The sequence below is a fragment of the Symphodus melops genome, assembly GCF_947650265.1.
Source record: "Symphodus melops genome assembly, chromosome: 10".
NCBI classification, from domain to species: domain Eukaryota; kingdom Metazoa; phylum Chordata; class Actinopteri; order Labriformes; family Labridae; genus Symphodus; species Symphodus melops.
Genome location: NC_136700.1, coordinates 20,646,447 through 20,668,409, shown reverse-complemented (window position 1 = coordinate 20,668,409; position 21,963 = coordinate 20,646,447). Strand labels below are relative to the sequence as shown.

General features: G+C 39.6%; 1 protein-coding gene across 3 annotated transcripts; it reads right to left on the bottom strand.

The window, feature by feature from the left end:
- Positions 1 to 322: 322 nt before the first annotated feature.
- Positions 323 to 17,782, bottom strand: LOC306831038 (vascular endothelial zinc finger 1-like). 3 transcript variants are annotated; one of them, XM_079354890.1, is made up of 7 exons: positions 17,604 to 17,782; positions 11,236 to 11,993; positions 10,950 to 11,019; positions 10,584 to 10,752; positions 8,152 to 8,193; positions 6,563 to 6,628; positions 323 to 6,390 (listed from the first exon to the last, which is right to left on the bottom strand). In XM_079354890.1, exons 1-7 carry the CDS (start codon positions 17,634 to 17,636, stop codon positions 6,023 to 6,025), a joined length of 1,506 nt encoding a protein of 501 aa, XP_079211016.1. In that variant the 5' UTR covers positions 17,637 to 17,782; the 3' UTR covers positions 323 to 6,022. The 3 variants fall into 3 exon arrangements, with proteins under 3 accessions (XP_079211016.1, XP_079211017.1, XP_079211018.1); XM_079354891.1 differs by lacking the exon at positions 6,563 to 6,628; XM_079354892.1 differs by lacking the exons at positions 6,563 to 6,628; positions 8,152 to 8,193.
- Between the last annotated feature and the right edge of the window lie 4,181 nt (positions 17,783 to 21,963).

The window sequence follows — 21,963 nt, the reverse complement described above, 5'->3', positions numbered from 1 at the left end:
AAATCCCCCACAATCCACTCCAGTTAGTGAAGTCACAGAGGCACTTTCATCACGAATGGGCCAACTGCGAGGACACAGAGCCAGTGAAGACAAGAGACCTCAAACAGAGCGAGGACTTCAGAATCCGTCTGAACCTCCAAAAAACCCCACCTCAACTAAAACTAAAGCTCAAACTACAGCCAGAGAGCCTCTCCTGATGATGAGGGACTCTCGATGAAGAGGGGCATCTTTCTCGGTGAAGAGGAGTGTCGCTCCTGATGAAGAGGAGCATCTTGGGTGCAGCTGACATGGACAGGATCGACTCAGCACTGACAGTCCACAGTCATGTTTTATTGGTTTCTTTTATTTAGACAAACCCAAATAAAAGGCACATAAAACATAGGGCATTTTTCCATAATTATTCTCAATGGACATACATTTAAAAAAAATGTAGGAATGTTTTACCTTTCTGCTAATCAGAAAGCCTAGCCTTCGTATATACAAAAATTACCATTGTTAATGTTCTAATACAAAAAGTTTTATAAAAGGTTTGTTTTTCTTGCATGAGTCTCTTAGCTAACATGTCCTCTGAACTAAATGGTTTGTACAAAGATATACATTCATTTGCCTTCACATCTGCCAAATTCATTACACAGACATACAAATAAAAAAATTGGCCAAATAAATGTTTGTTCACATTAGGTTGGAGTCAAATTAAACCACATGAATATATGTAATCGGTACATTAACAAATGAAGATCAGTTATGGTTTGGAATGCGGTTTCTGACACGAAACATAATCAGGTTTAAAGAAAAAGCTAATCATGATTGGTTTGGTTTACGGACCTTGAACATCTGAACTGGTGAAGGCGTCTTCACAGACCTCAATGCCACACAGACCGCTTATGGGACGAAGAGTTGACGTGTGGAAGAGCCTTGTGAAGGTTTTCAGGCACACTTTGTTTACGGCCACTGAAGGACAAATGACATCTCACACTTTGTGTCATCCTACTTTTTTTTTTTTTTTTTTTTAGTGTTTTCTTTTCATAAAAAGTCACTAGCCTTCTAAAATTGGTTGTTGAACTCAAACCTACACCGGACGAGCTCCATTGTCCACATGCAACATTGGAAACAAAAGAATAAAAACAGTGAGATAAAATTAATCATTTTTCCAGGATCATAATGCCATTTCGTGTTTAGAGCACTTTTCTTGGTGGATTGTGTTGGCATGCAAACATTAACCTCAACAGGCCAACCATTGTGATTCCACCAAAAATAAATGCCCCTCCAAGTACCGCTCCTCTGTAGTGTGCACATCCTACAAATTGCTGCAAGTGCTTCAGAGATCCTGCACTGAAAAAAAAGGCCTTCACTATGAAAGGCTTCACATCTACAAACTAATGCGCTTTTGTCCTCACGACACAAACGGCCACGGCTAGACAACCGTATGCAGGCCTGATGCACGAACCGCCGAGGCTGAGATCACAAGAGAGACTTTAATCACTCGCTGTTCAAGGGCTGAGATGGTGCGTCAAACCTTTCAGTTAAATTCTTGACCAAACCAAGATGGGCAGACCTGAGGGATATACTACGAAGCAGACTGTTTAGATGGTCAAGGTAACTTCAGGGCTAACACTGGGTTTTTGTAGTCCTACCAAGGCGATTCACTTCTTACCCAGAAAGTTTACCACGGTAACTTAGGATACGATGCATCGTAAAGCTTCCTTGCTTCGTAGTATAGGCCCCAGCTATGCGTCTCAACATCACAGTGCTAACACGGGACTGACGACTGTCGTCCAAGGGAAGACCCGTCAAGACAGAATTTGTAGTCTTACCAAGTGGATGACTACAAAAACTGGAACAACCGTAGTATTAAGTTATGTTCAGACCAAAAGCAAATTCTTTCAAATTCTTTCTTTCAATGATTCTTTCAAATCATTTCAGGCCCTTTAAAAATCCAGCTGGAGTAGAGTTCCTGTGTCAGAAATTCGCCCAAGTAAAAAGTTTCAGTGGTGTTTGGACCGCCATGACCAAAAAAACCTAAACATCTATTGAGAGATTTGTCTTGCCTTCAGTGGAGTTATGTCAGTACTGTTTTTGTACTTTGCCAGATTATCAGCCAACTTTGCTTTGACTTGATAGATACAGGGAAGCTGTCCCTTCAAACAGTTCAAACAGAATGCCGATAGTTTGTGTCCTTCAGAGAAATGCTGGTACTGATACTGGGCAACTGGTCATCAAACTGGGACCAGGTCAGCCTCAAGTAGCTGGAAGGTTCACCCAGAATTTATGGATGAGCTGGGAGATGAATCCAGCTATGTGAGAGATATGATACCAGAGAGAACAGGGTTTGGTCTGAACACAGCTTCAGAATGTCTTTTTTTTTTTTTTTTTTTTTTAACTCCAGAGAATTTTTTAGAACCTTGAGTGATGTAACACATAGTGGATTGGCAATCCGTGATGACGGGTTGGCAGCCCCTTCTGACCATTTATAAAGCTTTCTTTGTGATCGCAGCCTCAATTGTCCAGAAAAGATAATAGGCCATAAAATAACAGCTGAATTTAAAACCACACTCCAAGCTGTGCAGGTGAGATCTACAGAGAAAGAGAAACTGACTAAGGAGAGGGCTGGAGTGCTTTTGGCTCTTTAAAAACATACCATCATTAATTTGATGATCCTATTTCGTCTTTTTAGATCTTACAATGTGTTCATCTCTAAAAGGAAGACATTTGTAAAGTAATGAATTTGTTTTACCACCTTAAGTGACTCCAGTTAGATCATTTGAGTTATCCGGACCTGCAAAGTTTGCGACTGTAAGTGCTTGTTTTTGTACATGACAACGGCTGACATCATGGATCGACTCCCAAGTTGCATTTTTAATAGGTTATGGTTTTTATTTTGGTTAATGAGAACTCCCAATCGAGTCTTAAAAGCAAGCCTCTTTCAAGAAGTTTTCTCCCCAAGAAGAGGATTAATAAAGATTAAGATAAAGGCCTGCTAGATGAGTCCAGCTTGAGAAGAAATCTCAAACACTTAAAACAGGTCCTCATCAGGGATAAGCCTCATTCCGGGTAAACCTTACTCAAAACAAGTCTCACTTGAGCTTCTTCTCAAGAAGTCAGTTTCACCATGAGATTAGTGTTTTACTCAAGGAGATTCTCACCAGAAAAGCTGTCCAGCTCAAAGAGAAGTCTTTCTCCAGTGTCTCATTCAAGGACATGTCTCACTTGCTGAATTTGCTCATGGACAAGTCTCTCACAAGGACTTGTCTAACACTATGTCAATTCTAGCACAAGGACATGTGCTTAAGAAGAGATCATGATCAAAGAGAAGACTTCCTAATAGGGAAGGGTCTTCATCAGGGACAAATCCCCTGTAAGGACAAGTCTCGTTGAGGAGAAGTCTTGCATGAACATACAAGCTCATGGACAGGCCTTTGTTGGAAAAGTTTCTCTGGAGGTTCATTTAGCTTCAGGACAGTCCTGGCTCGAGGTCAAGGCATTCTCATTTAAAATCTTGCTTTGAGAGTTGAGATGTTGCAGGAGGATGAGAATGGAGGTATAAGTCAGAACTGACGAGAAGAGGTAGACATTCGGACACATGGAGTAAATGCTCTGTCAGAGACAAAACAAGCAGTTATAGTCAACATACTGTCATTTGGGTTATTTGCCATCAGGGATTGTGTTGAAGCCTTGTTAGCTGCCGGCTGAAGGAATCCTAAAACATTTTGTCACACAAGCCATTAAAAAAGGGCCTAAGTTCAAAATGACTGTTAATTCCTTGAATATTTTTATTTAATGAATTTTGAAAGACAAAAGATTTGTGTTATTTGAGGCAAAAACTATATCAAGCTGTAGCTACACACTTGATGCTTGTTGAATGTATACATTTTAGAATGTTGTACGTGTGTTAAAAGAAGAAGCCGACTTCAGCCCTTTCCCTTTGAGTGTTCATTTCTTTGTACTCTCCCGGGTGGACGGCCACATTAGTGGTGATACAGTTGTTGCATTGTTTCCTGTGGTGAGCCGAGAAAGGCTCCCACAGGGGAAAGGCAATAAGATAGTGTTTGATAATTACACAGAAACGATCAGTGTTAAATGTTTGAAGACTATTCTCAGTAACCTTCCTGAGTTTGACTGACAGTGATGGGATCCTAGACCTGCTAAAATAAACTATCTAATCGACCGAACATAGCGCAAGAGATAACTTTGGGACTGCTCGTGTATCAGTCTGATAAGCCACTGGGTGGCGCTCTTGACCTCTAAAGTAAAAAAAAAAAAAAAAGCTGTCAGTAATCAAAATTAAAATCATTTGACCTTTGATAATACTGCCATTTAAAAGGCAAAAACCTTGGGAACATGCTTTTAGAACGAGACATTTCCTCTCTGCTGTACCTTCAGCTGTCTTGTCCTGATTTATAAATACATACAAACACATGTCACAGATAAACTTGTGCAGATTATGCAGCAGTGACAAGTGACTGGTTTCCAGCAATGTTGAAATACAGACATGGGGGGAGCAGATGTTTGACGGTTCAAAGACCTCCTCTGGAACATTATCACTCACCCCCTCCCACCCCCAAAATGGAAGCTTTAACTTTAAAATACATAAACTATCAAATACTGATAAATCCACTAAAAACAATATATAAAAAGAAAGAAAAAATAATCTGCCTTAAGAGGAAGTGTTTAAGAAGTCCAGCGATACACTTTCATTTAAGGAGCTGTGAAACAATTCCTCGAGTGTCACACATCGCCCTTGCTTGAAGTCACACGACCAGCTGAGGAAATCATCTTTCACTGGTCACTTTTACAAAAACTACACGGTCCTTCTGTAGCTATATAGAACTTTAAAAAGAGAAGTCCGGAAAACAAAGGGCTGTAAAGGGTTTGCTTCACAGCATGCTGCTGAGTGTTTACTGCTGTGATGAGACTGCTCACCCTACCATTCTACCATCTGTCAGAGGAAACAAACTAGTCAAGTGAAATAAAAGGAGTCATCGGGATAAATACAAAAACACAATCAGGGTGAACATGATGAAACAGATGCTGTATTAACTGCCTGATAAGTGGAAGAAAACACTCTTTTTGTGTCATGAAACCTGAAGATGTGATGATCATCCAGTAACTGTAACGACATGATCAGATTTAAAAATAAAATATATTAAATCACCAGATTGTCCCACTGACATGACGGGTAACGCAAATTGGTGATGTGGATTGGGGCTAGAGATGTTTTACTGCAGGTTTTGAAGGACATTTAAATGTCTAGTGTGGTCAAAAGGCAGTCCAAATGCTTCTCTCGTCCTTTTAAATGCAGCATTTAAATGGAAACAGTTCACTTAGAAAATCTTTGGCATTAATGGTCTATATTTACAGAGAACATGTGCGCTAAAAAAACCCCTCCACACATCCTCCCCACCAAAGTCAGGAGAAAAAAGAAAAAAAACCTTAATGGAGTGTTCAGCAGAAGTCAAATTAAAATGAGTTCATCCGACTGTCTTGATCAAAAACATCTAAATCTCAGGATGTTTTGGAGTTTGTTAAAAGCCTTCACATGGATTTAGTGATAGTTATTGGCAGATAAAAGCAGAAACTTTTAGTCGGCCTTTTCCTTCAGACAGTCTACAACTAGAGAGGACAATTGGACAGTATATGTTGTAGTTTCATGAGCGAGGCTCCAGAATGATGACATTATTTTCAGATATTAAGTTCATCAATATGATGAAGTACCTTAACTGGTCGACTGATTTAACTACTGTACTGGGTTAGCCCAAAAAATGATATCTTCAATAAATTCATTTTGATTGACTGTTAGAGAGATTAGAAACATTTTGTGCTATAAATAATAAAACAATGTCGCAATGACTCCTGGGAGTAACATTCATTGGTTGCTATCTTCAGTACTTGTTTTTTTTTTTTTATCTTAGACTATCAGCTCTCCAGGTTTCAGACACCATCATTGACCATGAAGATGTGACAGGTTGCTCCCTCATCAGGCAGTTAAAACATGATCAGCTTCAACACCAGTTTACAATCAGCTCTACCAGGGCGGGGAGGAGGGCAGGACTTGGGATAGAAAAGGCATGCTATCCATGGGCCTCATGGCGATGTTGAGCGGCCCGGTGATATTCATGGGCATGGGCGTGGTGATGGCCACGGGGTGGGCGATATTCATGTGTGCTGTCGTCGGGATGTTGATGGAGGCCAGGTTGACGGGACCGGTGATGGTGACGGGGTGCTGCAGGTTCATCGAGGACGTGATGTTCACCGTGCTGGTGGCGATGTTCATCTGAGCGGCGATGGTGACAGGGTTACTGGCATTGACGCCGCGGTTAATAGCTGAGGTGATGGCTGCCGAGTTGGTGACGGGCGTGGAGGTGGCGGAGTTGTTGTGCACATTGTTGGCATCTGTGTTAAAGAGACAGACGAAAAGGATTTTAGGTCTGATCAGTCAGGCTCAGTATACGTCGTGTCCAACACAGAGAGAGTCATCAGCCCTGTACGCTCCGAGGCTGAAAACATCACCACATCATCATTAATGCATTATGTCAACTGTGGGAATATGGAGGAGGAAACCTACCTTTGTGAGAGTTGTCAATTAGGACTTGGAAGGAGTTATTTAAAATCTCTCCTACCGTCAACTCACCTGAGGGGTAAATTCAAAAAGCAGGATCAATAGACTAACCAGCTAACTGTCCATCTGCTTTCATTTAAAACGTTCATTTGAAACAGTAAAGCTAAGTCTCCACCAAAAGTCAATAGGACTTTACTCTCAGGAGATATTTTTAAGGGATTTCCTCCAGGACTCTGTTGTCTGTGTTTCCACTTGGTCTAAAGACACATGAAGTTATTCTACTGAGGTGTGGAAGAAAAAATGTCCCAACCCCTAAAGCCCCTCCCGATCCCTAACAAGAGACCTTTAGAGAGGTGAATAAGACTGGAGATATTGTTGCTTTAAAATAAACGAACAAGTGCATGAAAGCAAAGTTAATTAAATGATCATGTTTACATTTGTAATGTGTACAAAAACACATTTCACCATCACTGTGGGTTTAACCATTTCTGCAATTCAGCACTGGAGAAATAATCAGTGTGGAGAAAATAAGTAATGTGTGGCGAGGTGCAGCATTTCTATGAACCATTCAGGATGTCACGTGCTTGGTGAAAAGACTTCGTAAGGAGGATATACCGGTGTGAGCTCCTCCTCTCTCCTCTGCAAAGTGCATTTGAGGCACAAGAAGATTCTCATCAGGGCCGAGAAGGAACAAATTCTGAGTGAGTCGAGTAAAGACGGCAAGAGGATGTAGATGTAAAAATGTAATGAACAGCATCCCACGTCTGTTGTTCATATCCTTACACTCACTGGTGTGGTATCTAGTGGTATCCTACAGAAATACATGTGGTGTAAAGCCAGGTTGGTAAACAATGTAATTCATGATGCAGATGGTTGTGTAAACAAACCAAAAGTCAAAAAACAAAAACGTTATCTCCAGCCTTAAAGTCCCTGGTCCCTGAGGTGCAAACACACCAAGTACATCCCAAAGTCCCTGGTGAAGTTGAAACACAGCTTAACACATCATGGAGGACATCTGAAGCTCAGTAAATCTAAAGCTTGATGCACACCACACTGCAGGACCAACAGGCCATCTGACCCCAGGTAAGTTTAAGTTCTTTTTATGTACTTGTTTAACCTTTACAGTGAGGAAGTCAGCTGGCGTTTAGGCCGGTTAGGACCTAACCTCAACTGGGATATCATTTAAGTAAGTGTTCATGTTACCAGAATGATAATTAACCGTGTAAAAACGGTAACAAATGCAGTTATTGTTGTTTTTCGATGTGTGTTGTTTATTGGAGTTTTAAGTTCACAGATTGTGTCTGATTTCAAATTCTCCCCACTCAGGGACAGAAATGAGAGTGTAGCTTGACCTGTGATTTGAGGCCAGGCAGTGTGCATCAAGCTCAGTGTTATAGTCCAGTTTGAGGTTTACTTCAAACATCTACTGATCCTGCTTCATGAAATTTAACCTTACACTAACAAAACTCTACATCTTCAGAACATGACAACCTAAAATCATAGCAGTGCTGAGATAAGAAAAGCTTCTGTACTCGAGTGAAAACTGGCCACTTAGAGGATTGTTTAGGGGTTTCTGCTACGAGCTACTGGATTACCTTTTCGTGGCCCTGAGTGGTTCCACTGCCAGTCACCTACGCCTATTCAGGAATACAGACACAGGGGGGGTTACAAGAGTACAGGGCAGCAGGGCTGTCATCTGGGGGTCAGCTTCAACAGTTTTGGGGTGGGGTAGAGTTAATTAGACATCTTGTGATGGGCGTTACAGTTTCTAGAAGGACTAAGGAAAAACTTGACTTCTTTGCTTTCACAGCAATCACTTAAGTCACAATCATCACTGTCAGATGTATGTGGAGCTTTAGTTCAGTAAACAAGGTTTTAATTGACCCTGCACAGAATCAACCAACCAGAAAAGATGTTTTCACATATACACTTCTGAAAGAGAATACCAGGAGGACTGTCCCCGAAAGCCTCCTGAGTTAGTTGTTCACACCTGCACCTCACAGCCAGAGTGGCCGTGACAGAAGGGGGGGGGGCTATGTGCTGTTCTAAATAATGACAATATCAACCAAAGAGCAAAGAAAAATTGACTGATGAATAGAAAACAATGCAGCGGTTTAATTATAACATTGCATCAGTCGCAGTCGTGCACTGACAGCAGGGAACAAAGTTCTCCAGCCCCTTCCCCTCACAGGAGGCGAATTCTCCTGCAGCGTTCACACATCAGCTCACTCCGACTTTATATATATATATATATATATATATATACATATATATATATATATACATACATATATATATATATACATACATAAATATATAAATAAATATATATATATACACACATATACACATATATACACACACACACACACACATATATACACACACACACATATATATACATACATATACAAATACATACATATACATATATAAATAAATAAATAAATAAATAAATAAATAAAAGGAGGCTGGCAGGAGCGGCGCAGGAGAAAGTCTGAGTGACAGATTCAGCTCTTCCGTGTTCGCTCGTGCAGCTCACCTTCAAAAAGTTTTGTGCAACTGTAAACAAGGCTTTTGTTTTTGAGTCGGTTCAGACTGAAATCTTAGATGAAATATGAAGAGTTCATCAGTCTCTACTCAGATCAGATACCTTCATTTAGTATCTCTGAGTAAAATAAACAACTTCACTCATCCCAAACCACAGCAGCCTGTTATGTGGGTAGAGCCGATCGGCCACCATGACTTGGGGATGGTTACTAAGTGCAACATCAAAATGAGAACAATGTCAGATATCTGTGTTTCTCTAGTCAATTGTTAAAAATGTTTTAAAAAATAGGTGAGGGTCTTGCGTCGAGCTGCTGCTAAAAATAACTTAGCAAGTTTAACATTAAGATTTATTAAGATTACATTAAAGTTAGGATAGCAATTTTTTTGAAAACTAGCATGATTTTGAAAATAGATTTCTTTCCGTCCTCCGTCTTCACCCACCCCCTCCCCTCTGTGCTCCCTCAAAAGGCACGCCCCTCGCTTAGAATAACTAGTGCCAATGGTCCAGAAGCAGACTCAGACCTCAGCTGGTCAAAGTTTTTCTTTGTTTACAGTGGCTAGAGAGCACATGAATTATTACTGTCAGGACATAAAGACAATTTTAATCAAACACTTAAAAAGTATATCTGGAGGAAATGACCTACCCTGCCTTTAATAAAAGCCAACAGAACAAAAAAATGTTGTTTCAAAGATTTTCAAATAAGGAAACGGCATGAACGGGGTTATTTACTATCAGTCTGTATTTATATTAAGATGCGTTATCCTATGGCTAAAACACACCTAATCTATAACTTTTACAAGTGACATGTTTTCTTTTAAAAACATGAAATGGCTCTCAGTTTAACCATAAGCACAAGTCCAAATGTATCGCCACGTTTATGAACTTGTGAGATGCTTCTGGTTCAGATAATTGCGGGTGTTACTTACTTTTGCTGTAAGTGTGAAAATTGAAAACAATTTTAGAATATTGGTGATCACATCCTCTTCCGTTAAAGCAACACCATGTACCTTCTCTATCTTAAAGCAGCACTTTTAAAGATCTATTACTACAACAACTTCTAACAGACTAACTAACTCGACTTTGACTCGACTTTGCCCTCTTACAAGACAATCCCTCAGCTTTCCAACAAACAAATGTAGTCTCTGACGGGGAGTAGTGGGGGAGGCATTACAGCACTGTGTTTGACTACAGTACAGTTGCAATCAGAGACAAAAATGGGACTACAACGAAATCCTCTATATTTTTGTCTTCGACACACATTCTTCCTCCATGACTCAAGTCTAACCCAGGTTCTCACTTCAAAGCTGAGAGGGGTCATGAAATGTAATCTGATCAAACCAGATCAGTTTCATGACTGCCGTGTGAAATATGTTGATGGAGGTTTAAAGGATTACAGATGTGTACTTGGATGTTGCAGTCACTGCTGATGAAATGATATCGGGACAAAATGCTTGGAGGGATTTGATTGTGTCTTACCTTTATTGTTGCAGGGGTTGCTGAAGCTGGCCTGGCCGTGCGTCTTGAGGTGACTTGTGATGTAGGCAGCGCTCAGCATCTTACCACAGATGTTACAGGTAACTTTACCTTCATGTCTGATCATGTGAGAGCGCAGACGGTCTTTGGTAGCAAAGGCAGAGGTACAGGCCTGGGACAGAAGCAATCTTTACATTGTTTGTTCTCAAAGCTTGTCAAATAAGTTCAAAGTGTTGAAACATTGAGAATCAACTTTTAAAACAATAAAATTGTTTTTGTTTTTTTTGCTTTATGCTTTTATCTAGAAGTAAGACTGGATAATATCAGAAATCACATGTTGAGCAGGGTTTGAGTCTGTGTCAGTCTTACCGTGACTTGGCACTTGAACGGCCTCTCTGACGAGTGGACGTGCTTCACGTGACAGCTGAGGTGATCAGGTCTGCAGGTGAAATAAAGACCAGTACTTCATTATATACAGGCTTTATACAGAACTCTGATATTCAAATTACAGATGGGCTGAGGTATGAAAGAAAAAATATATCAAGCACATTGGTACTTAAACAGGTTTTCTTAAATCCTAGTCAAGATTTAAATTCTGGTATTGTGCAAAGCTTGCAACACATAACTCTGTATCCGAGTCCCTCCTTAGACGTACCTCGAGAAACCCTTCCCACAGACGGAGCAAATGTAAGGCTTGTGGACGCCCCCATCATGGGAGCGGACGTGGTATGTCATGCGGTCCTTTCTCTTGAACCTCTGCTGGCAGATGGGACACTCGAATGGCTTTTCGTCAGAGTGTGACAGCTTGTGACGGTTCAGGTGGTACACGTCTCTGAAGGCCTTCCCACACATGTCACAACCGTGGTTCTTCTTCACAGGTTTGGGGGGCTTCTTGGGAACACTCTGCTGCTGCTGCTGCTGCTGGTGCTGCATGGGTGTCATGATGCTGGTGCCTGTGGCTGTGGACGTGGTGGCTGTGGTCAGGATTCCAGCCACAGTGGTGATATATGACTGGTTGGCATTGTTCTCACGGGGTACAGTGGATATTAGCGGCACCATTGTGGGGGCCATCTGAGTTTTCTTGGGTCTGGAGACCATCTTGATACCGGTGTGACAGGACTCGTGCCGTCGCAGGTGGTAGCTGTCTCTGAAGGCCTTGTTGCAGTAGCCACAGATGAAGGGCGTCTTTGACTTGGGCTCTTTTTTGACCACAGCGAGAGGAGGCCCTCCTCCTCCCCCTGTCCCACTGGCCACATTGTCTTTAAGGAGTTCTGCAGCACTGACAGGGGGTTTCTGATCCAGAGGGATGGGCAGCACAGGTTTCTGATCAGGTGGCTCAGATCCAGAGCTGAGCAAAGGCAATAGACTGTTCCCGGCTACCTGGTGCTGGTGATGCAGAGCCTCATTGGCCTGCTGCAGGATAGACAAAGTGACATAAATTCATGTTAATATTCATCCTCTCATACACTAGAGACAATCGGAGCGAGGCTCACAGCCTGAGGTAAAGTTGCTGTTAACAACACTTACGTAAATCATAAAAGATAATTAATATCATCTCTATTTTTACAGTGACAAACTGGGTGTCAGCTGTCTGTATGAAAGATCCTCCACAGGCTGAAGAGGCAACTTTGATCCTTTACTATTAGGAACAGGAAATCATTATTTCACCAGAGTTTTGCCCTTATCATTTTACCTGGACAAATAATATGGAATAGAAGCTAATTCACTGACTTAATAACTCATCATCAGGCACATGTGTACATGCTTACTGTGCATGCATGTTTCTGGTGTTCTTTCTTTTTCTGACAAAAGAGAAAAAGAAGCAGGTCGCAATTAACTGACTAAGCGCTGTTTGGCTGACAACCCGCAATTGAAAAGCCCTGCAAACATAAATACTGATAATAGCTCCGTTTGTCTTTGACCTGAACATTACTCTAGGTACTTGCCTATCACGTACTAGTTCAGATCAACACTGGTATTCTGCATCTATTCCGAGTATGTATGGCACAGAAAATGTGAGGAGACAGAAAAGTTGCGTTTCTTGGACTGCATTTGGAGCGAACCGCTGGGAGCCGATCAGAACGAAGCATCCTACAACGACCGGAGGCAGCTGAACTATAAAGCGCTGCAGGAAACACCTACATCTACCTCTCCCACCTCTTACAGCACACAAACGGATACCAGAAAAAATCTGCAACCACTCAGTTGAGGTGGACCTCCCTTCCAGCTGTGACGCAAAAGATGCAAAAAGACTGAACAGAGCAGAAAAAGTAAAAAAGTAAATATTTAATGTCATGTCAGGTGTGTACACTTATAGTATATATTATTTAATTTCTTTTCCTGGCACAATAGGTTAGTGTATCGTTCTCGTATACACATGGCCTAAACCCCCTACACTTATTCAAACTACACCCAGCTCGTCTGATAAAGAGTTCTACTGACCGATTCATACAATTACTAAATCTTGGATATCAAAGTCTGAAAAGCCAAACAAAAAAAACAAAACAATACAGAACCAAAATGTGCATCTTAAATAAACAAAGCAGTGACAAGCACAGAAAACGTAACCTATAAAAACAGAGTGTTCAGAAGACATCTTAAGTCTGCAGCTGCTGGCAGCCATTGTGTGATTGGTCATGGTTGATCCCTGTGGGACAGGACCAACAGAAGCTTGGGGGGCGGGGGCTGTCTGAATATTTTGTCTGAAGAGAAAGCAGAGATCCACGATGTAAGCAGCAACTTTACAACAGGTCATCTGTGCGACGTGGCGATGGAGAGCGCCTTGTTCTTTTCTGTAATCACGAGCGGCCAGGGTTAAAGACCTGACCTGGGCCTTTCAGGATCAGCCAAGCATCCCAACCCAGTCATCCACCAGGAGGGGGTCAGAAGGGGGATCCTTAGTGCTGCTTTCCCCCCCCACTGTGTTCTTTAAAGGACAACACAAATCCAAACACTGATGCACTTAAGGCCCTCTAGGGGCTGGGGAGTTCTTCAGCTGCTGGACACAGTGTATATGTATATGTCCATGCTGTGTTTGCTGCTGAGAGCCCGGGGCCGTCACAGGTTGTCACCTTGCTTTTATATCCTCCACACTGTAGCAGCACTCAGACTACAATCATTACTGCAATTAGCATTTATGCTAGCATGTGTGTGTGTGCGGTCAGGGATGGGCAAACACAGCAGAGCAGCCTGCTGTTCCAACACAGTGCTCCCAAGTTTGAGTCAAATCTGTTGTGAAGGCCGAGGGCCGGTCCAAGATAAATACAACCAAAAAAAGAGTCACGGAAATTAACAAGAAATAGTCCAAATACAACTAATCCTTTCTTTGTTTGTGTCAGTGCAAGGGAGCGTTAAGATTTACCGTGACAGAGTCTGTCTGAGAGACGCCATGATTCACTGTGCAAAATAACTATTCACTTCAGGTTTTTTTCTGCTGCCTTGAAAAACTACTTTAGATATGTGTTCTAAATGTTACAAATGGTCACAAATCATTCAAACATCTCTTGTTAATTACAACATGGTTGAAGTTTAGATATAAACAACATTAGTGGGTCAGTGCCCCGCTCCCCTCCCTGGTCTGACAGCAGCCAGCTTCATCATAACAACGCTGGAGAACAATAACAAGTGAAGCTTCATCACGAGTACCTCCTCCTCCTCATCATCAGCTCCATGTACATTATAGCAAACAGACACCAACACCAGCACTTTAACAGCCCCCTGCACTCCACATGAGCTCTGCTCTACAAGTATGACAAACACCATGGCAACTGAAGCTCCTTCAAAACCCATCATGGAGTCTCTACAAGGCGTATGAACCTTTGTTTAATTATTACAGTTCACCTTCACTTACAAAGAAAAGTTAGAAAAAGCTGGTGAGTTGGATAAAACTTGCCGAACAGACGTAATAACCTCATCATCGATTGACTTGAATAATTAGTACCTCATACAAAAACACAGAATCCCTCAAAGAAACCAGCTGCAGCTAACAAACCTCCCTCATTATAAACTCACAGAGAGAGGCTCATTAAACATTTCTCACTAAACATTTATGGTCAAAGTAGTTAAATGGCTAAAGGTCATTTTAAGCCACAGCACTTCTGAAGACTGTGGCTAAATAGCATACAGACAGGAGTCTTGTTTAATTTTTTTCGCCACACATGAAATATATATTCAGATAAAAATCACAGAATGGAGTGGCTGATTCAAGTCAATTGTACATGGCTTGTTTTTCATGGTTATTATTGTAAAACAAAGTAAACCATTTTAATCGTTTTTTTATTAAGCTTTAGTTCACTTTTGCCCCCATGTCCCAGTTAGAAAATAGCAAAAACAACTTAACAGTATCAAATATCTTAACTTGTTTCCTTTCACAACGTTTGTCAGTGAAAATGTTGGCTGACTATTACTCCAGTGATTAAATATAAAAACAATCTTTCAAATATAAGATAATTTATCAGCAAACTACTTGCCAACTAAATAAAATGACGTTTGTATAGGAGACGAGATATGGCAATAAATCTGAGTGTAGAGTTAATTAAAGGGTCAAAAACTACAGAGGCTTTTTCAACAATCAAATATCTAACTAAAAAGATGTGGTTGCCTCATTAAAACAGTTTATTTTACTAATTAAAATGTAACACTCAATGATGTTAGAACCCGCTAAAATGAACTTCAGCTTGAATATATTTTCTAGTCTTCTAACAACTCAAATAGGTGTTTCACACTTCTCATATTTGCATGAGAAACAGCATCTGCAAGTATTTTTCCTGAAGCAAGTCCCAATGAGCTGATGTGAGAACACAGCAGGATATTATCTGGAGAAATCATCTTGACTACAGTCTGTGCATAGACTGTACGTACATGACCGCTACAATCTGTGCATATCATCAAATGGCTGCATTACATGTTCTGTTTACCAGTATGTTTTCCGCGGTTCTTGGTTGATTGTGTGATTCCATTGGACTACAAGCAGCATTGCTATAAAAGCAAATAGTCTAATTTTAGCGTCTTACAAGCGGACTGTCGCTTCGTCAGGTACAACTGAATCGTTCTTCTTAATGTCACAAATTACCTCCCCCGTCCCCCCTTAGACAGAGATAATCTTGTTGTGAGATACATTGGTGAACAGCTAGGTCATATCTGGAGCAATCCTCCTGAAATTATTTGGAGGTTTTCTCAGGAGTGCATGTGTGAAAAGAGCTGACTTAAGTTTTACACCAACCAAGATGGCACAGGACTGTGACCATCATTACTAACAAATCCATTCATACAACTTACAACGCTGTCAGCAACGTGTTAATGTTGGGGTCACGTGTATTATCTTGATAAGATCGTTTTTCTTAATCAGCCCATCTTATTTTCACATCTTCAATTTATATCCCAGTTCTGATCAAATTTAAAATACTATAACTTCCAGGCAACACAATCAATTTTCTGACACAAATCTCTTTCTGCAACCAGGAAACTGATATAGATGCATAGCTTCATAATTTGATGATGTGAGCAACAGCGTTTTGTGTTTAAGATCTTTAAGAGCTAAAATACAGCGATGTATGAGATGACGAATATGATCTCAGGACACTTTTACAAAAACAGCAGGTCTAGATCTTGTTCACTATAATAACAAATGTGTTATATTGATTACATTGAATTATTTTTTCTGTATTCAGATGGAATATAAAGTGTATGGGTAAAGCGATTCAAATCTGATGCCTACTATCTAGACTATGAGTGCTTGAGCCAGCTGACTAGGCCTATACAACAGAACTTTCAGAAACCACTTGTTTTGTAACATTACAATCTCCATAAATGGTAAGGGACAATAGAATCAAAGGAGACACTCCTATTATCTATTACCTATTTTACCTTCAATAACATGATCTAAAACAGTAGATGGTTCTTAGCACAAGCGTTTAACAAGTTGCAGACAAACTCTTGCATGCTGTCTCAATTGTACAAACATAATACAATGAATTGGGAATAGTTTTTTTAACGATTTAGACAGCTTTCAAGAGTTTGAATACAGCTTTTGATCATCACAGATTTAGAACAAGAAAACCATTTTTTTGTTTTGTCGGGGCATCAATTTGATTTTAACAAATGTCTCTAAGTTCAGTAAGTAACATGATAAGTGTCATGACAAACCTACTTTACCCACAGTTTCTATGTCTCACCTTTAATCTGTAAAATGTATGGTAAATCTGAGTTTAAAAGGAAATGAGTGACTGTGATTATGAAGTTTGTAAAAAAAAAAAAAGTTACCAATGGAGTATTTACAAAGTGCTTCATTGCACACACCAGATAGAGTGGGGACTTCAGGTGTAAGGTCACAAACAGTGCGTGTAGTTAAAATGATGTTGGAGGACAATGTGGACAGGTTTTTTAATCACTCCTGTCCGCGTGCTAGTTAGCCCCCAGTTTACAGTGTTAGCATTAGCTCTCCTCTTCTTCGTGTGTGGCTGCTCGGTGTTACGATGGTGTGGAACATACTTTCCTTACTCAGCAGCAAGTTAAAAACAGTATAAATCACTGCACATACATATTCGTTATTCGTCGACGCTCCTGGTGCCGCTTTGCTGCAAACGGGAAAAGCGCAATGCTAAGCTAATCAGCACAACTTACATACAACTGCACTAGCTCGCTATGCTAGCTAATTTGCTAACGCGCGCGCATAAACAGCAGTAGCTGTTGATTAGCTTCGCGAGGATTTGTGCTACTTTAGACAATATTACCACACAAATGTTTGATAACGGAATCGGGTAATGACACCAACACTGCGGGGGAGACCCGGGAGAGTGTGTGGAGCAGACACAGCCGGAGGTCTCAGGTTTGATAAAGCAGGTTAGCATTGTAAGCAGCACACACAACAGGGCTAACTAGCTAGCAGGGTAACACCTTTGTTTTGCTCCGCTAACTCTTTATCATGACTGAAAGTCGTAAACTCATGCAGGGCGAGACTATATCCATGCCGTTTACGAAGCGTTCACGCAGTTTCCCACATTGCTGCGGGGTTGTTGCACTTACTTGGAATAAAAACGTACTCCAGCTCGGCTCCATTGCAATACTTGGCAACACAAGCTAAAATCTGCAGGAAACCTCCGCGAGCCCGCAACAAAGCGGCCAAACACGGAGCTACAACTTCCGCTCACACACATCCACTCCAAGTGTTTTCATCACTAACTCAATCACTAATCAAACACTTTCTTCTATCAAACGCCTGATGATTTTGTCTTTATAAAATATTAATAAATATTACACTGACCGTAGAGAAAATAAAGAAAAACAATAACTTTATTTAAAATGTTTTAAAAAAAAAAGTAAAACTACACCTGGTAAATATATAGGCAGATAAAAGACGTGTGTTTTTTTAAATAGTATAATAAAATAAAATACATTCAAAGTGAAAAAAAATATAGTTTTTATAAAATTATAGAGAATATAAGATTGGACGTTTTTAATCCGGAAGGAAATTCTCTTGCCTGGTTGCTCCAATAAAAAGTATTAAAAAAGAGTAACACGAAAGAGCATGAAATATAAGTTAAAAAAAACAGGAAGTGTAGGCTACTTTTGAGTATTAAGTGAATAAGGGTTACATTTAAAGAAGCCCACAAAAGAATAGACAAAGTTATAATAAGTAAAGTAACAGAGTAAGATAAGTACGAGAGTATTGTGATTATTGACAGTTGCAAAAGCAGACCCAAATTTTGTTTATGCAATCTCCAGCTTGTGAGCACACTGTTATGATAATAAAGAAAAGTGATATAGCCCAAGATTTAAATAATGATGTGGAGCAACTTTGTTGGTTATGAAAAAAGCCCAATATGTCAATATTGCACATTGTAATGACATTTAAAAAAAAAAAAACATATCCCAAATGTGAAAACTAATATTGTCTGTGAAATTAAATACAATGTTTTTCATGGAGTAACCATTATTGCACATGATAATAAAAGTAATACACCTAATAAGAGAAGGCTTTAAAATGAGAAAGTTTTAAGACACAAGCTTAGGGGTCTAAATGGAAAAAGCACATTCATTTTGTACTTTTTCATACTTCTCTAAATCCTGTATTTTAAAACATTTGTATTATTAATAGCATCAAAAAGTATCACAACTTACTTAAAAAAATGTGGTTCTTCAGTCTTATTTTTAACTTAATGCTGCCAAAGGCAAAAGAGAGAGTGCATTGCCTCAGTTGCACAAAAACATTATCAACTTCAGTACTGTTGCTAACTTTTTTGTTCCATTAAGACAGTTTGCAGGACTGCAATTTTTGTTAATTCAAAATTAAGAAGTTACCCATTTGTTCGTTACTTCTGGTTGTTTTTTTTGTTTGTTTTTTTTTTGTCTTTTTTTGTTTTTACTGTGAGGCAGGTATCAATATAATAATAATTCTGGTATCATGACAACCGGAATCTGAACCGAATATGAAAGCTGAGCCTATTCTCACTGGCTGTTCTGCAGATATCTCACAGAAATTCAGATATAAACAAAATGTTGTTTGTCTCTTTTTCTAGAAAACAAACAAGTGTGTCCCCTACAACATTTTATCAAGTTCTTTTAACAGTGAGTAAATAAAACACGCTCAACTTTTTAATAACAATTCTGTTCTGTTCCCCAAAACAGAACAATTATTAGGACAACACTGATCTTTAATTGTCACTCTGATGCAGCAAATGAAACAGACACTCTTCTTCAGCATGTAAAAGCCATGTTTCACAACATACACAAGTCCTGTTCTACATGTCTAAAATAGGTACCAGTCAATCCCAACAGGGGGCATCTCCACCACACATGTCGAACAAGGAGGTAGTCAACAAGCTGCCTTCAGAAACTTTTTCATCTCAAGGACCAGAGTCAACATAGAGACAACAGAAACAAAAATCAATAAATTCACAAACAATAAAAAAAAAAAGATAAATGAAATATCCCTGTTAAACCATTGGAAATAAGGGTATCCTAAGACTGGATCCAATAGGTCTCTCTCTGCGGAAGTCTCCGCCTCTATGAGACATATGGCTGCTTCTATGCCCATATAACGCAAGTCGCTCAAGCAGCATTATGGCGGTTAAAGAAATTAGTGATGATTTGTCATCATGATTCTGTATGGAGGATAAAATACAGTATGTAGCCTATGGAGGCATCACAGATTCCTGTACACAACAGGCGATTGTTCTGATTTTTATTGAACACAGAAAACACGACAGACGATCATTTTTCAGATGCGTAAAACTTGAAATAAAAGCCCATCTCAATATAAGGCCCAATCCCTTTTACTAGCCTTGTGTTGCTGCACATTTGGACAAATAGGTCTCAGTTAGATACACCTTTGAATTAATATTATGTTGAAATGCATCAGGTTGTGTATGAATCCATGATAATTTATTTAACTATTCATTAAAGGTTTAAACACTTGCTTCTCAATCCTCATCCTCCTCTTCATTCTTACCAGCCATCAATGTTTGTCCTCAGATAAAAGATGTACCTGTTAATACTGTATTTGTTTCTGCAGACTGTTTTGAAATCAATTTTCCTTTATTTCAGGGTTGGTTGGATGATATTTGCAGTGTAGAAATAGACCTTTGGCGTCTCTGCAGCTCACTGCTGAATGTCATGAACAGATTTGGGAAAAAAAAAAAAATCAATCAATATTCAGTTCCTCTTCAGCCCCAAGCAGCTGCTCCTGTCAGCAGATATCTGACTCCAGCACCACCCTGCAACTTCAGTAATGTCAGGTCTGACATAGGCAATTTGCATGCATTAATCTTCCATCATGCCTCAGGCACCAACCTCAGAGGGATGCAGCTACTGAGCATGTGCAGAAAGGATCAGCAACAGAAGAGTTAAATAAGGATAGAAAGGGACAACAGAGAGAGATTGGAGGCGCATATACACATTTAAATACAGTCAAAGTTCACATTTATCATCATGAAAACAACAAGTCACACAGGGGATGCTGTTACACCTTATAATTATAGAACCATTTATTCGTAAGAATATATAAAACCTTTAAAAGGAACCAAAATGTAAAATGTAAAGAGACTTTATTATTCATGTACGTTGTTTTTCTACAGAGGGAAAAGGCTTTACTGTTAATTATGTGCCAAAACATCAAGTTCGAAGTCTTTGTCTTTAAAATGTGCGACATTTTAGTTTGTAGTGTTTTAAAGCACAGCAGTGAAAGAGTGTGATCACTTTACTCTTCAACAGTTTGACTTAATAGTTTCAAGACAACGCGTTAGATGTGACTTTTTACACATTTCCTTCAGCAGTTGATCAAATGAACATTTAAATGTAAAGTAGGTGTGCTCTGCATGTTCATATGTGATAAATACTTGAATTGAATCCAGAAGCTCAGTTTCAGTTTATTAGTTAAAGAAAACAACAGAAGTTCAGAAAATTAAAAATAATGGTTTATTGACATTTTTTGTGTGAAATATTCCCACAGTCACATGATTAAATAAAACATACAGATTTTTTTGTCCTGATTAAAGGAGCATTAAGTGATCAATAAATAAAATCGGCTATAAAGTATGACATTGTTCATGCAGCCCCTCCTTCACTGACACAAAAAAAAGTGATACATTGCTCTCAAAGAAGTAAGGACATAGTTAATGTTTTTCATTGATAAAGATTCAACACAGTAGACCTACATACTTGTTCTTCCCAAAACACCTTTGTAGAAACAATCCAGGATGTGTCATGAATTTTGTAAATGTGTGCAAATCTAATTTTGACCTCAAAGCAGACAACGCCGTATTCCCCCCTGAGATCTTTGCTTTAAAATGTGAGCTTGAGTCAGATAAAAATACCTTCACACACCTTTAGTCTGACTCAGGTTGGACTAAAAATAACAATTTAAAAATGGCCAAAAAAAATCAGCTGTTTTCATGAACCTTTCGTGAACCTTCTTGGACTCTATTATGTGATTCTGGATTCTTTGATTTTGTCTTCAACTCTGAACCCTAATATTTGAAAATAACCCTGAACTTTGTCTCAGACACTTTAAAACGACGTCAGCACTGCTGTTTTAAATGTGATGTCTGTGAAATAACAAAACACTCAGCGAAGAATATAATAAACAGCTCAACTCTCTCGATGCTGCACGAAGTCTGATTGAGTCACTGTGAGGAAATGACGACTTGTTTCACATTTAAGTTCTATAGATGAGTTGAAAGCTCTATATGACAAAATGTTTCTACTTGTCACTTGTTTAACATTTTCCTTCACTTAATGCTCTGAGTCGTCAGTTGTTTTTTTTCCATACACTGTAAATATTAATTGATATTTTTGTTTCGCAGGGGTCTCTGGAGACTCATCATCGGCAGCCATATTGGAAATCCTGTCTTAGCCTAACTTTCAGTCAACCGAATAAGGGGCTGAT